The sequence below is a fragment of the Phoenix dactylifera genome, chromosome 16 (assembly GCF_009389715.1).
Source record: "Phoenix dactylifera cultivar Barhee BC4 chromosome 16, palm_55x_up_171113_PBpolish2nd_filt_p, whole genome shotgun sequence".
NCBI lineage: Eukaryota > Viridiplantae > Streptophyta > Magnoliopsida > Arecales > Arecaceae > Phoenix > Phoenix dactylifera.
Window position 1 is genome coordinate 4,291,543 of NC_052407.1, and position 14,422 is coordinate 4,305,964.

The window sequence follows — 14,422 nt, forward strand, 5'->3', positions numbered from 1 at the left end:
CGATCCAACTTTGTGACCGTGCATGCTGCATATTGCACCCAAATTCGAACTCAAGTTTGGCCACTGTCTCTCCTCCCCATCCAAGGCCACGTTAATTTTTCCCCAATTCTACCTTCTCTCTTTTTCAGCTTTCTGTATATTTGAGTGTTTTTCGTTTTTGATCTTGCAAACTTATTTTTAGATCAAATATGGTACTTCAAAAATATTTTTAGATAAAATAAAAATATTTAGTAAAAAAATTATTTTGAAGATTTTTTTCAAAAAATATTTTAAAACCACGCCGTAAAATTATTTTGAGTTATAAATTTTTTTCGACTAAAATTATTTATAATAAAATATAATAATTATAAAAAATAACACTATTAATATATAATAATAATAATAATATTTTTTATTTTTTATTATATTATATTATAAATATAATATAATATAATAATATATCATATTATAGTCTACAATATTATATTATATTACAGTAATATTATACTATATTATATATTTATATATATATATTATATTTTATATTTTATATTATTTTGTTGCATAATATTATGTAATATTTTTTGTTGTTATTTTTATTATATCAAAAATATTTTTTTTTAATTTATTTATTAAATATATATTAAAATTATCTAACGGTAAATAAGTTTTTATAATAGCTCTGCCTCAAAGGCTCTACCGTCAACAATACGCCAAACGTTTATATCTTCGACACTCATTTCCCCCGCGCCCCAACTCTTGAAAACCTCCCGGTCCAATGGCTCCCAAGAGGCGAGTTGTCAGAACCGTCCGCAAATCTACCGCCAAATCCAAAACCCCCGCCTCCAAATCCGCCGCCGCCGCAGCCAAAACTCCCGCCTCCCAATCCACCCCTTCCGTCACCCCTCCGCGGCCGGCCGACTCGGCCACCCCCATCTCTCCGGCCGCCACTGAAAGCCCATCAGGCTACTCTGGAAGAACGGCTGCCGCCGAAACCCCTGCGGCGGACCCCGCCTCCGCGCCGGAGAATGTCACTCCGAAGGCCTCTGAACCTGGCTCCTCCGCGCCGGAGAATGTCACTCCGAAGACCTCTGAACCTGTGGCATCGGAAACCGTAAAGGTGGTGAAGAAGAATATCATCAAGAAAAGAGTTCCAACAAAGGCTTCATCTGCGGCGAAAGAGGAGGAGAAAGCCCAAGAAGCAGCAGTAGATTTAGTGGCGGCGGCAGCAGCAGAAATAGATTTACCGGTGTCAGCAGCGGAAGAAACCCCTGCCCAGCAGTCTGAGCCCAAAAAGGCTGGTGCTGATGAGGCTGTTAGCGTGGATCATGCTCAGCAAGAGGATGCAATGGAGACAGAGAATCCTGATTCTAGAGAGGAGAACAAGGATGTTTTAGTAGAACAGCACAAGGGAGAGGCAGTGGAGGCGGCAACAAGGGCAGCTCCTGGGGATGACGAGGTGGGGATATCAGAGCGGCAAAGGCGGAGGAAGACAGAGATCTTCATTGGAGGGCTTGATAGGGATGCGAAGGAAGAAGAAGACATAAGTGGGGTGTTTGGGAAGGTTGGAGAGATTGTGGAGGTCCGGATGATGATGGATGGGCAAACGGGGAAGAACAAAGGGTATTGTTTCTTGAGGTACAAGGAGGCAGCTCAGGCAATGAAGGCTGTTGCAGAGTTTGCTAAAGTGGAGGTATTTTCAGCGTTCTTTCTTTGCTGTGACTTATTTTGCAGACTTAGGTACTTGGAATGTTCTTTCTTTGCTGTGATTTGTATTGGACTTAGATTCTGGTTTCAGTTTTGGTCCCCCTGCTCTCCAAACTATCTTGGAGCTTAATTAAGTTTGCCATATATGGAATCATATGTCCGTTTGACACTGTACACCCAATATGTTCAAGTTCAAACTTCAAATTTCTTGCTTGCTTACTTTTGTTCCCTTCAGTATATTGGAGTTCTTGGTTCAAATTGTTAATTTCCTACAAGGAACTTGAACTCTTAAATTGGCATGTGACTATTGAATGCCTTAAAACAATTGCTATAAGATCTAATCAAATGACTGCAGTAGCTTTATTGCAATTGATTCTAATGGCACTTATAAGAACTATTCCAGAAAACTATTGTCATATAGATGAGCAGGTCTTTCAATTTTAGCTCACGCCCTTATCAGCATTGTTTCTTTAGACCCACCATATCTTATGGTCTGAAAATATAATTGGAGTGAAAATTTATGATTCCTTCCTAAGTGTCCAGACATACCCAAGGTTATATTGTCTTCCTGGCCAACTTTAAATTAGTTATACAACCTATTACCATGACATTTGAAGAAGAACGTGGGCAGTTCGATCTCTGGTGCTACGCTTTTTAGGTGTCCATGAAGGCAATTGGTAAATTATCTGCAGGTGCTATGCTAGTGGTTGACATATTCTCTGAGGTAGTGTTTGGGTGCTGGGTAAGTTGGGGTTAGCAGATGGTCATCCACTCAACCAACGAAACACTGTCAAAAAATGGGGGAATAATTCTAGCTGGTTATCCAACCAAAAAGGTGCTGAAGCTGGCTAAACTTATTCAACCCTTATTGGTGAAATAAGTTTAAGCTGTGAAACTCTCTTCTTCCTCTTACTTTTTCATTTTTTCCCGCAGCTTAATCCATTAATCCTCAAACTTTAACCAAACAGGGATTATTACTAAGAAGAAAAAAAAATGAAATTGGTGGATTCCAAAAATCCTCAGTTGCATCGCGTTTTGGGCGACCTTTTTTCATTCTTGAGACCATAGTAAACTCCTTCTCGTTGTACCAAAATGGAGGTCTGATTTGAACGACCAGGTATAGCATCACATTTGACACTTGAGCCTTTAATATTAGTATAATAGATTTGCAATCCCGGAAAAAAATCAATTATTAATAAAACTTTTATATTTTATACAAACACTGCCTCATTGTTATGAGAATTTATGACTATTCCTATGGAAGTAAGGTCAGCCATGACATTGATAGATCGTTCGTGTAGGTCATAATTACTTTGAATGTGCCAAAATGTGAAAACTGAAGGACGGATAGACCCATTTTATCAAAATATATGAAGTGGCTATTAGATCTTCCATGAGAAAGTCTACCCATGGCAGTTGGATGACCAGTTCCTTTAATGCTTTGTCAATTGGTGAATTAAAAAAGCCTATGTAGTCTGTGGGTTCTATTATACACAGCACATCCTCCTTTTGCAATTATCTATGGAGTCTATGGGCCACATTTGACACATTCTATTTTCTTTCTTATAATAGTTATTACAATGTCTCTCTTTTTACTTTTCTGGTGAATTTGAACAAGCTCCTTGATGCTTTTCACGAAGAAAGTTCCCTATTCTTGCTTACCAATGACATATCCTGTTCATTTCGGTTTGGCATTGCATGAGAACTTCTCGTTTGGTTCTTTTTGACCTCAACAGAGGGATTAGAAAGTAGATACCTTCTATAATCTGGAAGGACTCCCTATTCTATCGGAATTATTGGCCTTATTTGAGACCTGGTTTAGCAAGGAGCATTTGCATTAGGTTTATAATGTTTGATGATTCTTTGATGACCATTGCTTTCTATTCGGCACTCAATGACCATAGCAGTGATTTGTAATTTTTCTTGAAGTTTCTAGCAGCCCTATAAACTAGTTTCTTGGAATTCATTTGTTTCTTTTGGGTTTGTGCCAGGCCCTGCTGTACAAGACTATCCACATGTGTTACCTGGACGAAAGCATGCTTTTACTGCAATGGTAATTCATGAAGCTGGTAAACATATGCTTTCTTAAGACATCATCACATCATGCCCTCAACTATATGGCTGATTCTGTAGGGCGATGATGCACTGGAATCTGATTTGAGAGGGTATCCTCATGCTCATCTTGACAGTTCTTTTCCAATTGCCAGCTCAAGGTCTCTTCTTTTAACTTCATGAAACTTCACACGAAAAATGTAATCATGATATGTTGTCTACCCTTCATTTCTGTCACATCAATTCACATTCTTAGTTAATAATCTGTTGTTTTAGCTATGGCGCACTGTCCTATGGCATAGCTGGATCTTCTCTCACATACTATCAGCACCCTGGGGCTGGATACACCAGGAGTATGCTTTGGATTTATGCTGATGTTCTTTTTTTCCTTATTTTTGGTATTTGAATATAGCAATCATATATGATACTTTTGTGGATTATCAGGTTCTCTTTATGGTGCTGCAGATTATCCAAACACCCATCAGGTATTGACCTAATAATTCTGTAAAGGAAAATTCATTTTGCTTGATTGGTTTTGTTCACAAAAAGAGAGACTAGAAAACAAAGCAAGTTTTACATATTTTACTGCATACATGGTTCTAAGAATTCTCATGATTGTTGACACCTTTTTAAATCTTTCAATTTCATGGTGCATGTTTGTCCTTTATTTATTTTGATATGATGTGGATTTTTTATGTTTTGTTTTGTTTTTCCAGATGAAGCAAGGAGCTCCTCCAAATGGAAGCAGCCTGTATTTCGGCTGTAAGTTTTAGTTTCACAGTAATGACCCATTTGGATTAGTGTATGGCTCTTCATTGATGTTCATAAATATTTCCTGGATCCTCATCGCACTCATGTTATTTTACTTTCATCTGCAGATTGATTGAAATACTGGAATATATATATATATGTGTGTGTGTGTGTGTGTGTGTGTGTTTTCTCCATGCAACCTTACAGCCATCAGTCGTGGGTACCCCAGTACGGTGCTCCTCAGCACTAAACATATATATTTAATTTTGCTGATAGAATGTGAAGTTTCTGGCACAAGCTTTGATCAGCTTAGCCATTTCTCTCTAAAGCTTTTAGGTTGTATCTAGTAAAGCGATCAAAATCACTCTATTTCATTAGCACCTGGATTTTAGTGCACCAGTGAAATTTCTTCACTTTCTTTTGTTCCTTATCTTGATAGGCTATGTTAACCACGCTGAGTTTCGCACATGTTTCATGTTCTCTGTACTTGTGATGATTCTTGCATAGGCAATGCAGTGAAGAATTACACACTAGTAGGTCAAGACCTGGTATGCTGACTTGTACAATATAATGTCTTAAAGCAAATAGCAGTTGGTTATGTTTGAATAGTTACTACCAAGCTGATTGGTTTGAATGCCTGATAATAAAAGATTTGTATGGAATGGATGGTATTTTTGGCCTGAAGATTTGTAGCACTTCTTAAGCTAACACCCAAGTGCAAGATATTAGAATAGATTGCTGTTCTTGAAACTTGTTTGAGGAGAAAATATCCAATAATTCCTTTTTATACTTTTTTTTTTTATGGAATGATACTTTATCAGGTGTGTGAAACCAAGCACAAAAGGGTTCCATGGTCTCTGCCTGTGACTGAAGCAGGATACAGGTATCTGGTTAATGGGAAATTTACACATGATTTCTTGTAGCAGGACATGGTTACAAATACAGAAGCTTGTCAGGGTTAATTGCTGAAGGTGTATGCTTTTTGTGACAGTTAAGCATGATTTGATTACAGGGCAATATTCTCTGTCCCCTGTTCTGTTGTCCATGTCCGTGAAGGTAAAATCGCTTAGGATGCGATGATGATTTCCTTGGGATATCAGTGCACGGGAAACTTTGATGTGAACGACTGTTTGAGAACTTTAATTTGGCTTTGGTAAAGGAGGCAACTTAGGAAGAAAAACTGGGACAAAGCTGAACCCCCCTCTCCATGAGAAACATGATGCATGCTTCTTTTTTTTTGTTTTTGGTTACACCGGCTGCTCCAACAGAATCAAGAGGCAACAAATGACAAAGCAAATGAGGGAAGATCCTCAGGTGTGTCCAGAGAATCTCGCCAGAATGCTGTGCAGTAAAGGATGCGACTCAGTCTGCGATCTTCTTCATCTCATGGTATACATGTGCAATTTAGAAGGCCCAGCCATCCGCCATCCTCCAGATGTCACACAACATGGCTATAAATTTGACGAAAATACTCATGAAAGCCCTTCAGCGAAGTTGGGCAGGCTTGTCCCACCACGTTATGCAAGGTTCCACTGTTAAAGGCCATCCTCTCGGTTTTTGTTTGTGAGGAAAATAAAGTATATATATAAAAAAAAAACAACACTATGTCAAGATACTGTGAGAGTGCAACTATTAGTTTCACAGCAACAATTTAAATTTTAGGTGGTTGATAAATAATGCAATTCTTGTATATGCTACATTGTGAGGCTTAGCCTCAGCCGTGGGTACACATCTTTCTCAAGAAAAAGGATAACAGATTCATTACACTAATACACAATCATTTGTTCATACTTTATGCAAACCCAAATAGCTATCCACAAAGAGTATATGTACAATGAACAAAATTAGAAAAAAGAAGAAGAAATAGATAGAAGAAATTTCAGAAGTGATGAGCTGTATAGGAAACAATTCAGGCTTTTACAATCCAGTTAAAGCCTGGTCAACTAAAAGCTTATTTGGTGGTTGCATCATTTACTCATAACCCAAGTCTTGTCTTGCGCATCCTAAGCTAACCCCGCACCCTGGGCTGATCTCCATCACTCAAACAGCAGGAGATTTCGATTTCCTATAGTATTTTTATGTGCACAAGATTTCTCTACAGTTAAATAAAAAAATAAATATATGTAATTTGATGTTGTTGCTGTTATCCATTGCAAAGCCATGGGCCCTACCATTTCATCATTGTTACCCCCCGGTATGTCTAATCCCTTTCAGTCTTTTTTTTTTTTTTCTAAGGTACATCCGTGGTGATGAAACCAATTTAAAGGCAGTTTTTTCAATATAAAATTATATAGGATAAAATTAGTAAAAATAAAGAAGATGACGGGTTTTAGCGATTTATGCAACGATGGATAGTTAAAAGCAAAACAAAATAAAGAAAAAAGAAATTCTCTTTTTTATTTTTATTTATTTATTTATTTAAAGTTGTTCTATACCAGCCTATCTCCGAAGCATACCAGCACGCCGTTTTCCCGTTCTATTGCGGTCCCGTTCCAGAATTAAGCGTCAGGATTGGCCCCGAACCGCCTCTCCTCTCTGCCAATCCCCCCCAGGTCAGTCCCCGATCGGTCTCTTGGATTCTTCCCATGTTTTATTTTTGTTTTCGGGCAATTTGGAATGGCCAAAGATTCAATCTTATTCCTGTTTTCCGCTTGAAATCAAGCTCTTCTTATTGTTTTTTAGTTCAAATCTTTGATCTTTATCCTGTTCTTTTGGTGGACAGTCTCTGTTTTTAGGTGATTCTTGCGGTATTTCGATCAAGAATGTTAGTTGATTTGTGATAGAAGAGGCTAGAAGCTCCAAAAGATCCTTTTTAAAAAAAAAATTGGGTGGTTCGTATTTGATGGGTTGAAGATTTTATTCTTTTTTAAAAAAATTGGGTTAGTTTGTAATTTCATAGCTTTAGCTTCTATTATACGGAAATTAGTTGGAGGACTAAAACCGATTTTTTTTTTTTCTTTCATTGGTTTCTAGTTGATGTTTTGGAGAATGGTCCTCCGTATTTGCATTATATGGTGTCGTTCTGTCATTTTGATTACCTCTAGTTCCAAACATTGCGGCTTTCTACTTGCTTTGTTTCTACTTGTTTTGATTTCAGCTCAGTAGTCTCTTTTGATTTTTTAAATCTGTGTTTTATTTTGAAGAAGATTCTTCTTGGTTAAGGGGAAAAAGCCTCATAACATAAACTGGCTTCCTTTAATTTGGAATAATCAAAATTGTTATCAATTCTATGTATTTAGTTTTTGAACATGAGGAAACAAAGGGGAAAAGCTGATGTATATACAAATTGTTCATCAGGATGAGAGGAATTCTCTTTGATCACAAGATCTGAAGGCCTTGGGTTTATTCTAATGCACGCATCTGGTTTTCTACAGGTACTAAGTTAAACTATTGTCTTTGTTTTGTTGAGTCCATCTTTTGCTGGATCTATGGTTTAGTAGTACTGATAACAATTTCAAACATAATTAGTTTCTTCACAGTTACACTCTTTTTAACAGTTAATGTGGATTATGCAGGGTTAGGCTAACAGTAGATTATAAGCATGAGGTTCAAAGAGGGGAACAAGTTGGAGGTCATGAGAAGGAATCAGGATCATTATGGCTCCTGGTTTCCTGCTAAAATTTTGTCAATACATGGAGATAAATACTGTGTTAGATTTGAGCTACTTCTGACAGCCAAAGGAAAGCCTGTGGTAGAAAGGATACGCGAGGAAGATGTTAGGCCCTGTCCACCTCTTGTGCATGGAAAAGAGCGATGGAATGTTGGTGACATAGCTGAAGTGTTTGACCTCCATTCTTGGAGGGTTGGGAAGGTTGCAAAAGTTCTGAACAACAATCATGTCGTCATTAGACTCTTTGGCTCTATCCAGCTTAGAGAATTTCATGTCTCCAGTCTACGGGTTCGACAAGCTTGGCAAAACAATCAATGGGTTGTGATTGGAAAGGTATTGGACCAATTGTCAGAATTTTTGAAATCTCTTTTTACTAATTCGTCAGTCTGTTATCCATTCTATGCTACTTTTTTTTTATTTATGATTCTGTGATTGAATATCATTCTTACATGTTATAATGTATGAGAACTATTTAGGGGAAAAATTATATTATTTTAAAATTGTTCAATTTCATAATTTTGTCTTCCATGTAAAGCTACATCTGCTTCATCATATTTTGTGATTGGTTGCTATTATGTGTTGTTTATCCTAAAAAGCTGTATTCAAAAGTAAGATTTATGATCTGTTTCTTCAAATTTCATTAACTGTTATGGATTTTGGAAGGTATTTCAATTCTGCCAAAAAAAGGGGGCCACACTTTCATGTCTCACTTTTTCCTTAGTAATACATAGTCCCAAATTTATCGCCAAAGAGAAGATAGTAGAAGTTGTACCTCATATTTAACCCAAATCTCTATCTTTGCTACACCCATATTGTGTTTATGCACCATTGCTTTTTTGTGTTATAAACGTTGGCACTTTTGGTTTTAAATGGAAAATCATAACTATATACCATGCTACATGTGGATTTCATTGCTTCTCTACATTTCTGTTTTCTGTGAATTTCTTTTACACTATTGTATCATTATGTAATGCACTCCATCATGGTCATTATGCTAGGAACTGAACATGGTATACTAAGATTTATCAGCTAGCTAGAGCTTAAAAGGCATTGTGCGATCGAAAGTTCATTTTCAAAACACAGAGTAACATACACCTTCAATATCTTAGACATTTCATTTTTGTTATGGCACTTTTATATATACCTTATTCCTGCTCAGAAAGTTCTCATATGCATATGAAGCTCGTAGATGTTTGGTGGCAAAAATCTTGCATTTTCAGCTTTATATGTGGTGGCAATTGGTAAAAACAAGAACATAATTGGACATGTATACATGAATAGCCTCAAACTAAGTCTATATGGTTTTGCTGACATAATTTGTTTCAAGGTTCGTCGAACCGGTCCCGAACCAGACGAAACCGTCCGGTTCTGTCAATTTCCAGCCGGTTCCGGCCACATCCAATCAGGTTCCAGCCTCTAGGGGGGCGGAACTGTTTTCTATTAGAGAATAGACCCGGTTGGAGACTGGGTCGGCTCGGTTCAGCAATCATTGATTTGTTTACATGATCTTGAGAGTCTAGTACACAAATTCTAATGAGCTGAACCATGTGTATGCCTTAATTCTGGAATTCTATTGATGATGTCTTGGTGCACAAATTCTTGTTCCCTAGGACTGCATATAAGAGAGACATTCCATCCGGAAAAAGAAATAGGTCCATAAAAGCTGATGGATAGGTTGCTAAGACAAGAACATATTGGATAGGGCATAATTAGGAAGCAAACCTGATTTTGAGAGGAGACAAGTTTAAATTTTGCAGTCCAAACTTACAAACTGATTTGAGTTAGATGAGCTCTGGTTTAGCCTATTTGAACTATTTGCTTTTTATCTGACTTTGGCCAGTTGGGATGGGACCCATTCAATGCAGCTGAATGTCACATGACGAATGAAAAGGTTTTGATAGTGTCATTTCAATCCTAGACTTTACATTTCAAGTCTTTGGTTTATATATAAGATTCTTCATGTATAATCTTATTTAACATACAAAATGCGAATGTAATTGTCTGCATGAAGATTCCAGAATTGCATACTTCATGAAAGATCAACAACATATACTGACTATCATGTGCTTTGTTGCCATCTTTGGAATAAAATTTTCTGCTAATGTCAGAAGAAAATAATAATGATGCAAGGCAATTCTAAAGGTAATCTAGAAGGAACAATCACATAACAAAATACAATGCTGAAGCTATTAGTCTACAGCCAGTCTGAGTTGTTCATGTTGTGCTTAGTTTAGTAACTGCAGTTCCCCTGACATTCAACTGAATATATTTTTATTGGTGCTTCTAATACTTCTTATTAAATTGTATATCATTAGGCAGTAAGCCATAAGCTGGGTGCTTTGTAAACTAAAATTTTGTACTCCTTGTCTTGTTATGACCATGATCTATTTGATTATCGTTATTCCTAATGATGTTTAGAAAGTCTTTTCAGTCGCCTCTTGCATGTATATTCTGATGGCCGCAAATAAAATTTTAGAATTTTCTTTTTTGTGGTAATAATATTCCTTTGTTTACTTTACTATCTTTAGGATGAATGGTTGCATTTTCTTATTTGATAAATTCAAAATGAATTTGAATTTGATCTGCTTTTTTTCCTTTTTCGTGATACATCGCTCAGGTACTTGTTTATCATGAATGAAAATGAGTAATGGAAATTGATATATGAGGATTGTAAGCATGATCTAGAAACAGCCAGTCCTTACATTGCTTCAATTGTGCAACTGTTATGCAGAAAGAAATTCTCAGTTGGTATTTTTACTTATCTGGTTAATGGTGTTCTTGCTTTCAGGTCAGTGGAAAGAAGCAAGTCACCAGTGGCTGCAACCATTCTAACCCCAAATATACCATAGGCTTAGGTTGTGAAGCACATGGAGGCATATGGGAAGAAGCTTGCACCGGACAGAGATATGATGGAGATCATTTTCGCTCATTTTCTCCTGCAAGAACTGCAAAGAAGAATCTGAGTTCTCACCATACGATATTACCAGATCTTGTGGTTCAAGGTACAGGAAAGAAAAGGAAAGCAAACCCAAAAGTGGATGGATCTCATCAGCTAGCAAAGCGAGCTCTGCCTAGAAAGGTAGATGCTATTCCTTTATCAAAAGATATGATGGGCGGGAATTGCCAGCATATATCCAATAAAGACAGAACAATTAAATTTTCTAAGATGGGTGTTCAGAAGGGGACAAACAAACATGCTATGCATTCATCTTCCATACCATTGCAAATTACTAAAGAGAATAATGAGTGCTCCATTGCTAGTTGTAGTGGTAACAACTTGCCAGAATATATTAATGAGAATACCAGAAAAAATGCTATAGAAATTCCCGATAGTTTGTTTGATGATGCCATGTCTTCATGTCCATCCAAAACTGGGAAAAAGAACCACCCTGTTTCTGAAGATGAATTAGCTGCAAGCATCCATGAATTAGAGCTGCATGCATATCAATCTACGGTGCAGGCTTTTTATGCTTCGGGTCCTTTAAGTTGGGAGCAGGAATCACTTTTAACAAATCTTCGTCTATCTCTTCATATTTCAAATGAAGAACATTTACATCAGTTGAGGCACCTGTTGTCTGCTTAAATTTTTTGATTCCAGCGTAATGATCCTTATCTTTCAACAAGGTCAGGAATTTTAGAAATTTCTCTAACCTCTTTGAGGATCATTTCCGAATGTACTTTGTAAATTGTTCTGCTTTGTAGTTAATGTAAGATTGGTTATAATGGTTAGAAATTTTGTGAACTAGGAACTTCCCAGACTGTATCGTTGTTAGCCTTTTGACATCATGTATGTAATTGCTGCCAAAGTAATTAAACTGCTTCTTGCAATCTTTCAGAACTCTGTGCTTCTACTTGAACTTGATGACTGATTATTTGTAATGCTCAAGCAATTCATCTTATCATTGAAGTACCTTTTCAGTTGATTATTATAAAGTTGCTTCTGCCAACAAGCTACTTACAGCTTCACCTATCAAATTGAGTGAAGCAACTGCATTAATGAAAGCTATGCTAATTTGAAGGAAAGTATTTTAAACTGCTTGAGCATAAGAAGCAATGCTAGTCTTGCATTTCTTAAAATTTTTAGGAATACGTGAACTTCAGATATTTTCAAAGTGCATGCGAGACTTACTGTTTTTTGTTAATCTAAATAGAGTTTCAGCTATTTATTACACATAATAAAAGATGTTTTTCCTTAATACACTGATAGATTAAACATCATTGCAGCTTATCTTTTATACTTTCTGCAAGGATTTCACAACTTCAGAATTATTTTATACTTACCAATAATTCCAACGTCTTCTGACACACTAGTAATTTTATTGAAGATTGACAATTGTATTTTAGTGAGTTCTACTATGGTCAATACTTTTGATTTTGCGTATTTGAAGAAGGCAAGTATTAGAACCAATCATTTATGTTGTTTATATTGGTGATGTAACATGTTAATATGATTCAAGTGCTAGTTGCTAGCTGAGCAAAATGAATAGGACAAGGCTTAGGAGAGGAAGTGTGCTGCTAAGAAGAAGATAATTTTCTTTCTGAGAGAATTTAGGTTGCTTTAATACAGTTGGATGATGAAAATGAGCAAATCTAATGCTTCTGATAATCACTCATCTTTCTGACATAAAAGCTGTAACACATTGCCCTCCACCAGGATATTTTCCATTCTTTCATGAGAGGGTCTGGTACCATACTGGGTGTCTATAACTCTGCCACCATATCTAGATGTCTACTAAATGTTTTCTGAGCAAAATCTCTACTAAATGTGTAGTTGAAGAAAAGTCTGAGACAAGTGACAAACGCTTGCTAGAATTAGTTTGACATTTGTTAGGAAGTTGTTCAGGCTGTTTTCTTACTCAGGCAATCAATTGAAAAATTTGAAGCATGGAGGTTCTGTATGGTTCATAATACTATGGAGAACACATAAAGAGAACTGTGGAAGATACTTGATTGAGAGATGTGCTGCGAACCACAATAACAAGTGTACCAAACGTGAGGATCAAACCATCTCTCATTTGGTCCCTCAAAATTTTCAAAGTACTGCAATAATGCTGAAGAATTTAATACTAATGATGCAAGAGTAAAAAGAATTGTTAGAAGTAGCAACAAAAATGGAAAATGGAATAACTTCCAGGCTGCCCAACAGCAGTAGATATAATGCTTCACCAAATAGATCGATCTCTTTCTTTCAATTAGCATCAAAGAGCTTTCAGATGCAGCTGGAATTCCTCAAATCAGAGTTTGGATGGCAACAGGTTTGTGGTGCTGAATTCTGCTTTATGACCAACTCTAGTAGTAGCTTGGTGCAATAATAGCTTGGCTTACGACGAAGTTGCTGTTTCAAGCTGTTTGACTGGTGCATGCCTTCAACCCACATAAATTTGGTGACAGGTTTTAATGTTATTTAAGATAAAGTGTCAAGCAGGAATAATTTGATGTTCCTCTAAAGGGTCCATGTGTGTCCAAGTTCTATTTTCTCTTTACCTTGCAAGCTTTACCTAAGGAACATTAGCCTAGCTTTGTCTATTATATTGAATGAAGTTTTTTAGCTGTCTTTTGAGGGGAATATTGGAGTGTTCTCTATTCATATCTCCCTTTCAAGAAGAGAGGTGTTTATTAGTCTACTCATCAGACTCTTTAGCCTGTGTTCATTATTTTCTGTTTGTGAGGTTTAAGAAACTATGGGTATATTTCGTCATTTTTGTGGATAGGAGCTTTATTTGTGCATCTGAAAGCAGGACTGCAACACTTTTTGAAGTTGGCTATCTCCTAGGTTGTTCTGCATCTGTATTTGGTGATATTGAAGACTAGGTACCTAATTGTTACACTACATCCATCAGTCATAAAAGAGGGAGCAGCAGCTTTGTGCATGAAATGTAGTCAGTTGCTATATTTAAAGGCAGTTTACAGTCTCACAAAGTAGACAGACTAATTGTGAAACTGTCCAGGGAACTGCTATAGTTTAAGGTTTTGATGAGTTAATGTAGTCTTCATAAGGTTGAATGACTTGCCCACATATTTGCTCAAAAACTGATCTGGGTGATTTTGAGGAGGCATGTATTGTAATCGTTGCAAGTTACAAGGAGTTGGATAATGGTAATGTTTGCCAAGTCCATGCACCAGTTCTTCAGTGTTTCATTATTCATACGTTCATTAACGTCTGTAGCTTAAATTTATTTTAGCCGTTACAACGTGGTAACGGCCATTGCACCAAACAACACTGTAAGTGAAACGTTGAGATGGTGCATTTCTCGGTATGCTATGGTGGCATGGAGTCTTATGAGAGCATCTAGGTGATCTTAGATAATTGGTAATCTTTATTTC

The 14,422-nt window shown here is 36.8% G+C and overlaps 1 protein-coding gene across 4 annotated transcripts; it reads left to right on the forward strand.

The window, feature by feature from the left end:
- Positions 1-587: 587 nt before the first annotated feature.
- LOC103716167 (protein gar2-like) lies at positions 588-11,955 on the forward strand. 4 transcript variants are annotated; one of them, XM_039114302.1, is made up of 11 exons: positions 588-1,672; positions 3,678-3,739; positions 3,820-3,899; positions 4,015-4,091; positions 4,183-4,223; positions 4,455-4,500; positions 5,310-5,371; positions 5,501-7,040; positions 7,786-7,862; positions 8,004-8,431; positions 10,887-11,955. In XM_039114302.1, the coding sequence occupies exons 1-3, from the start codon at positions 758-760 to the stop codon at positions 3,845-3,847; spliced, it is 1,005 nt and encodes a 334-aa protein (XP_038970230.1). In that variant the 5' UTR covers positions 588-757; the 3' UTR covers positions 3,848-3,899; positions 4,015-4,091; positions 4,183-4,223; positions 4,455-4,500; positions 5,310-5,371; positions 5,501-7,040; positions 7,786-7,862; positions 8,004-8,431; positions 10,887-11,955. The 4 variants fall into 4 exon arrangements, with proteins under 4 accessions (XP_038970230.1, XP_038970229.1, XP_038970228.1 ...); XM_039114301.1 differs by having other exon boundaries at positions 5,310-7,040; XM_039114300.1 differs by having other exon boundaries at positions 4,455-7,040.
- Positions 11,956-14,422: the final 2,467 nt, after the last annotated feature.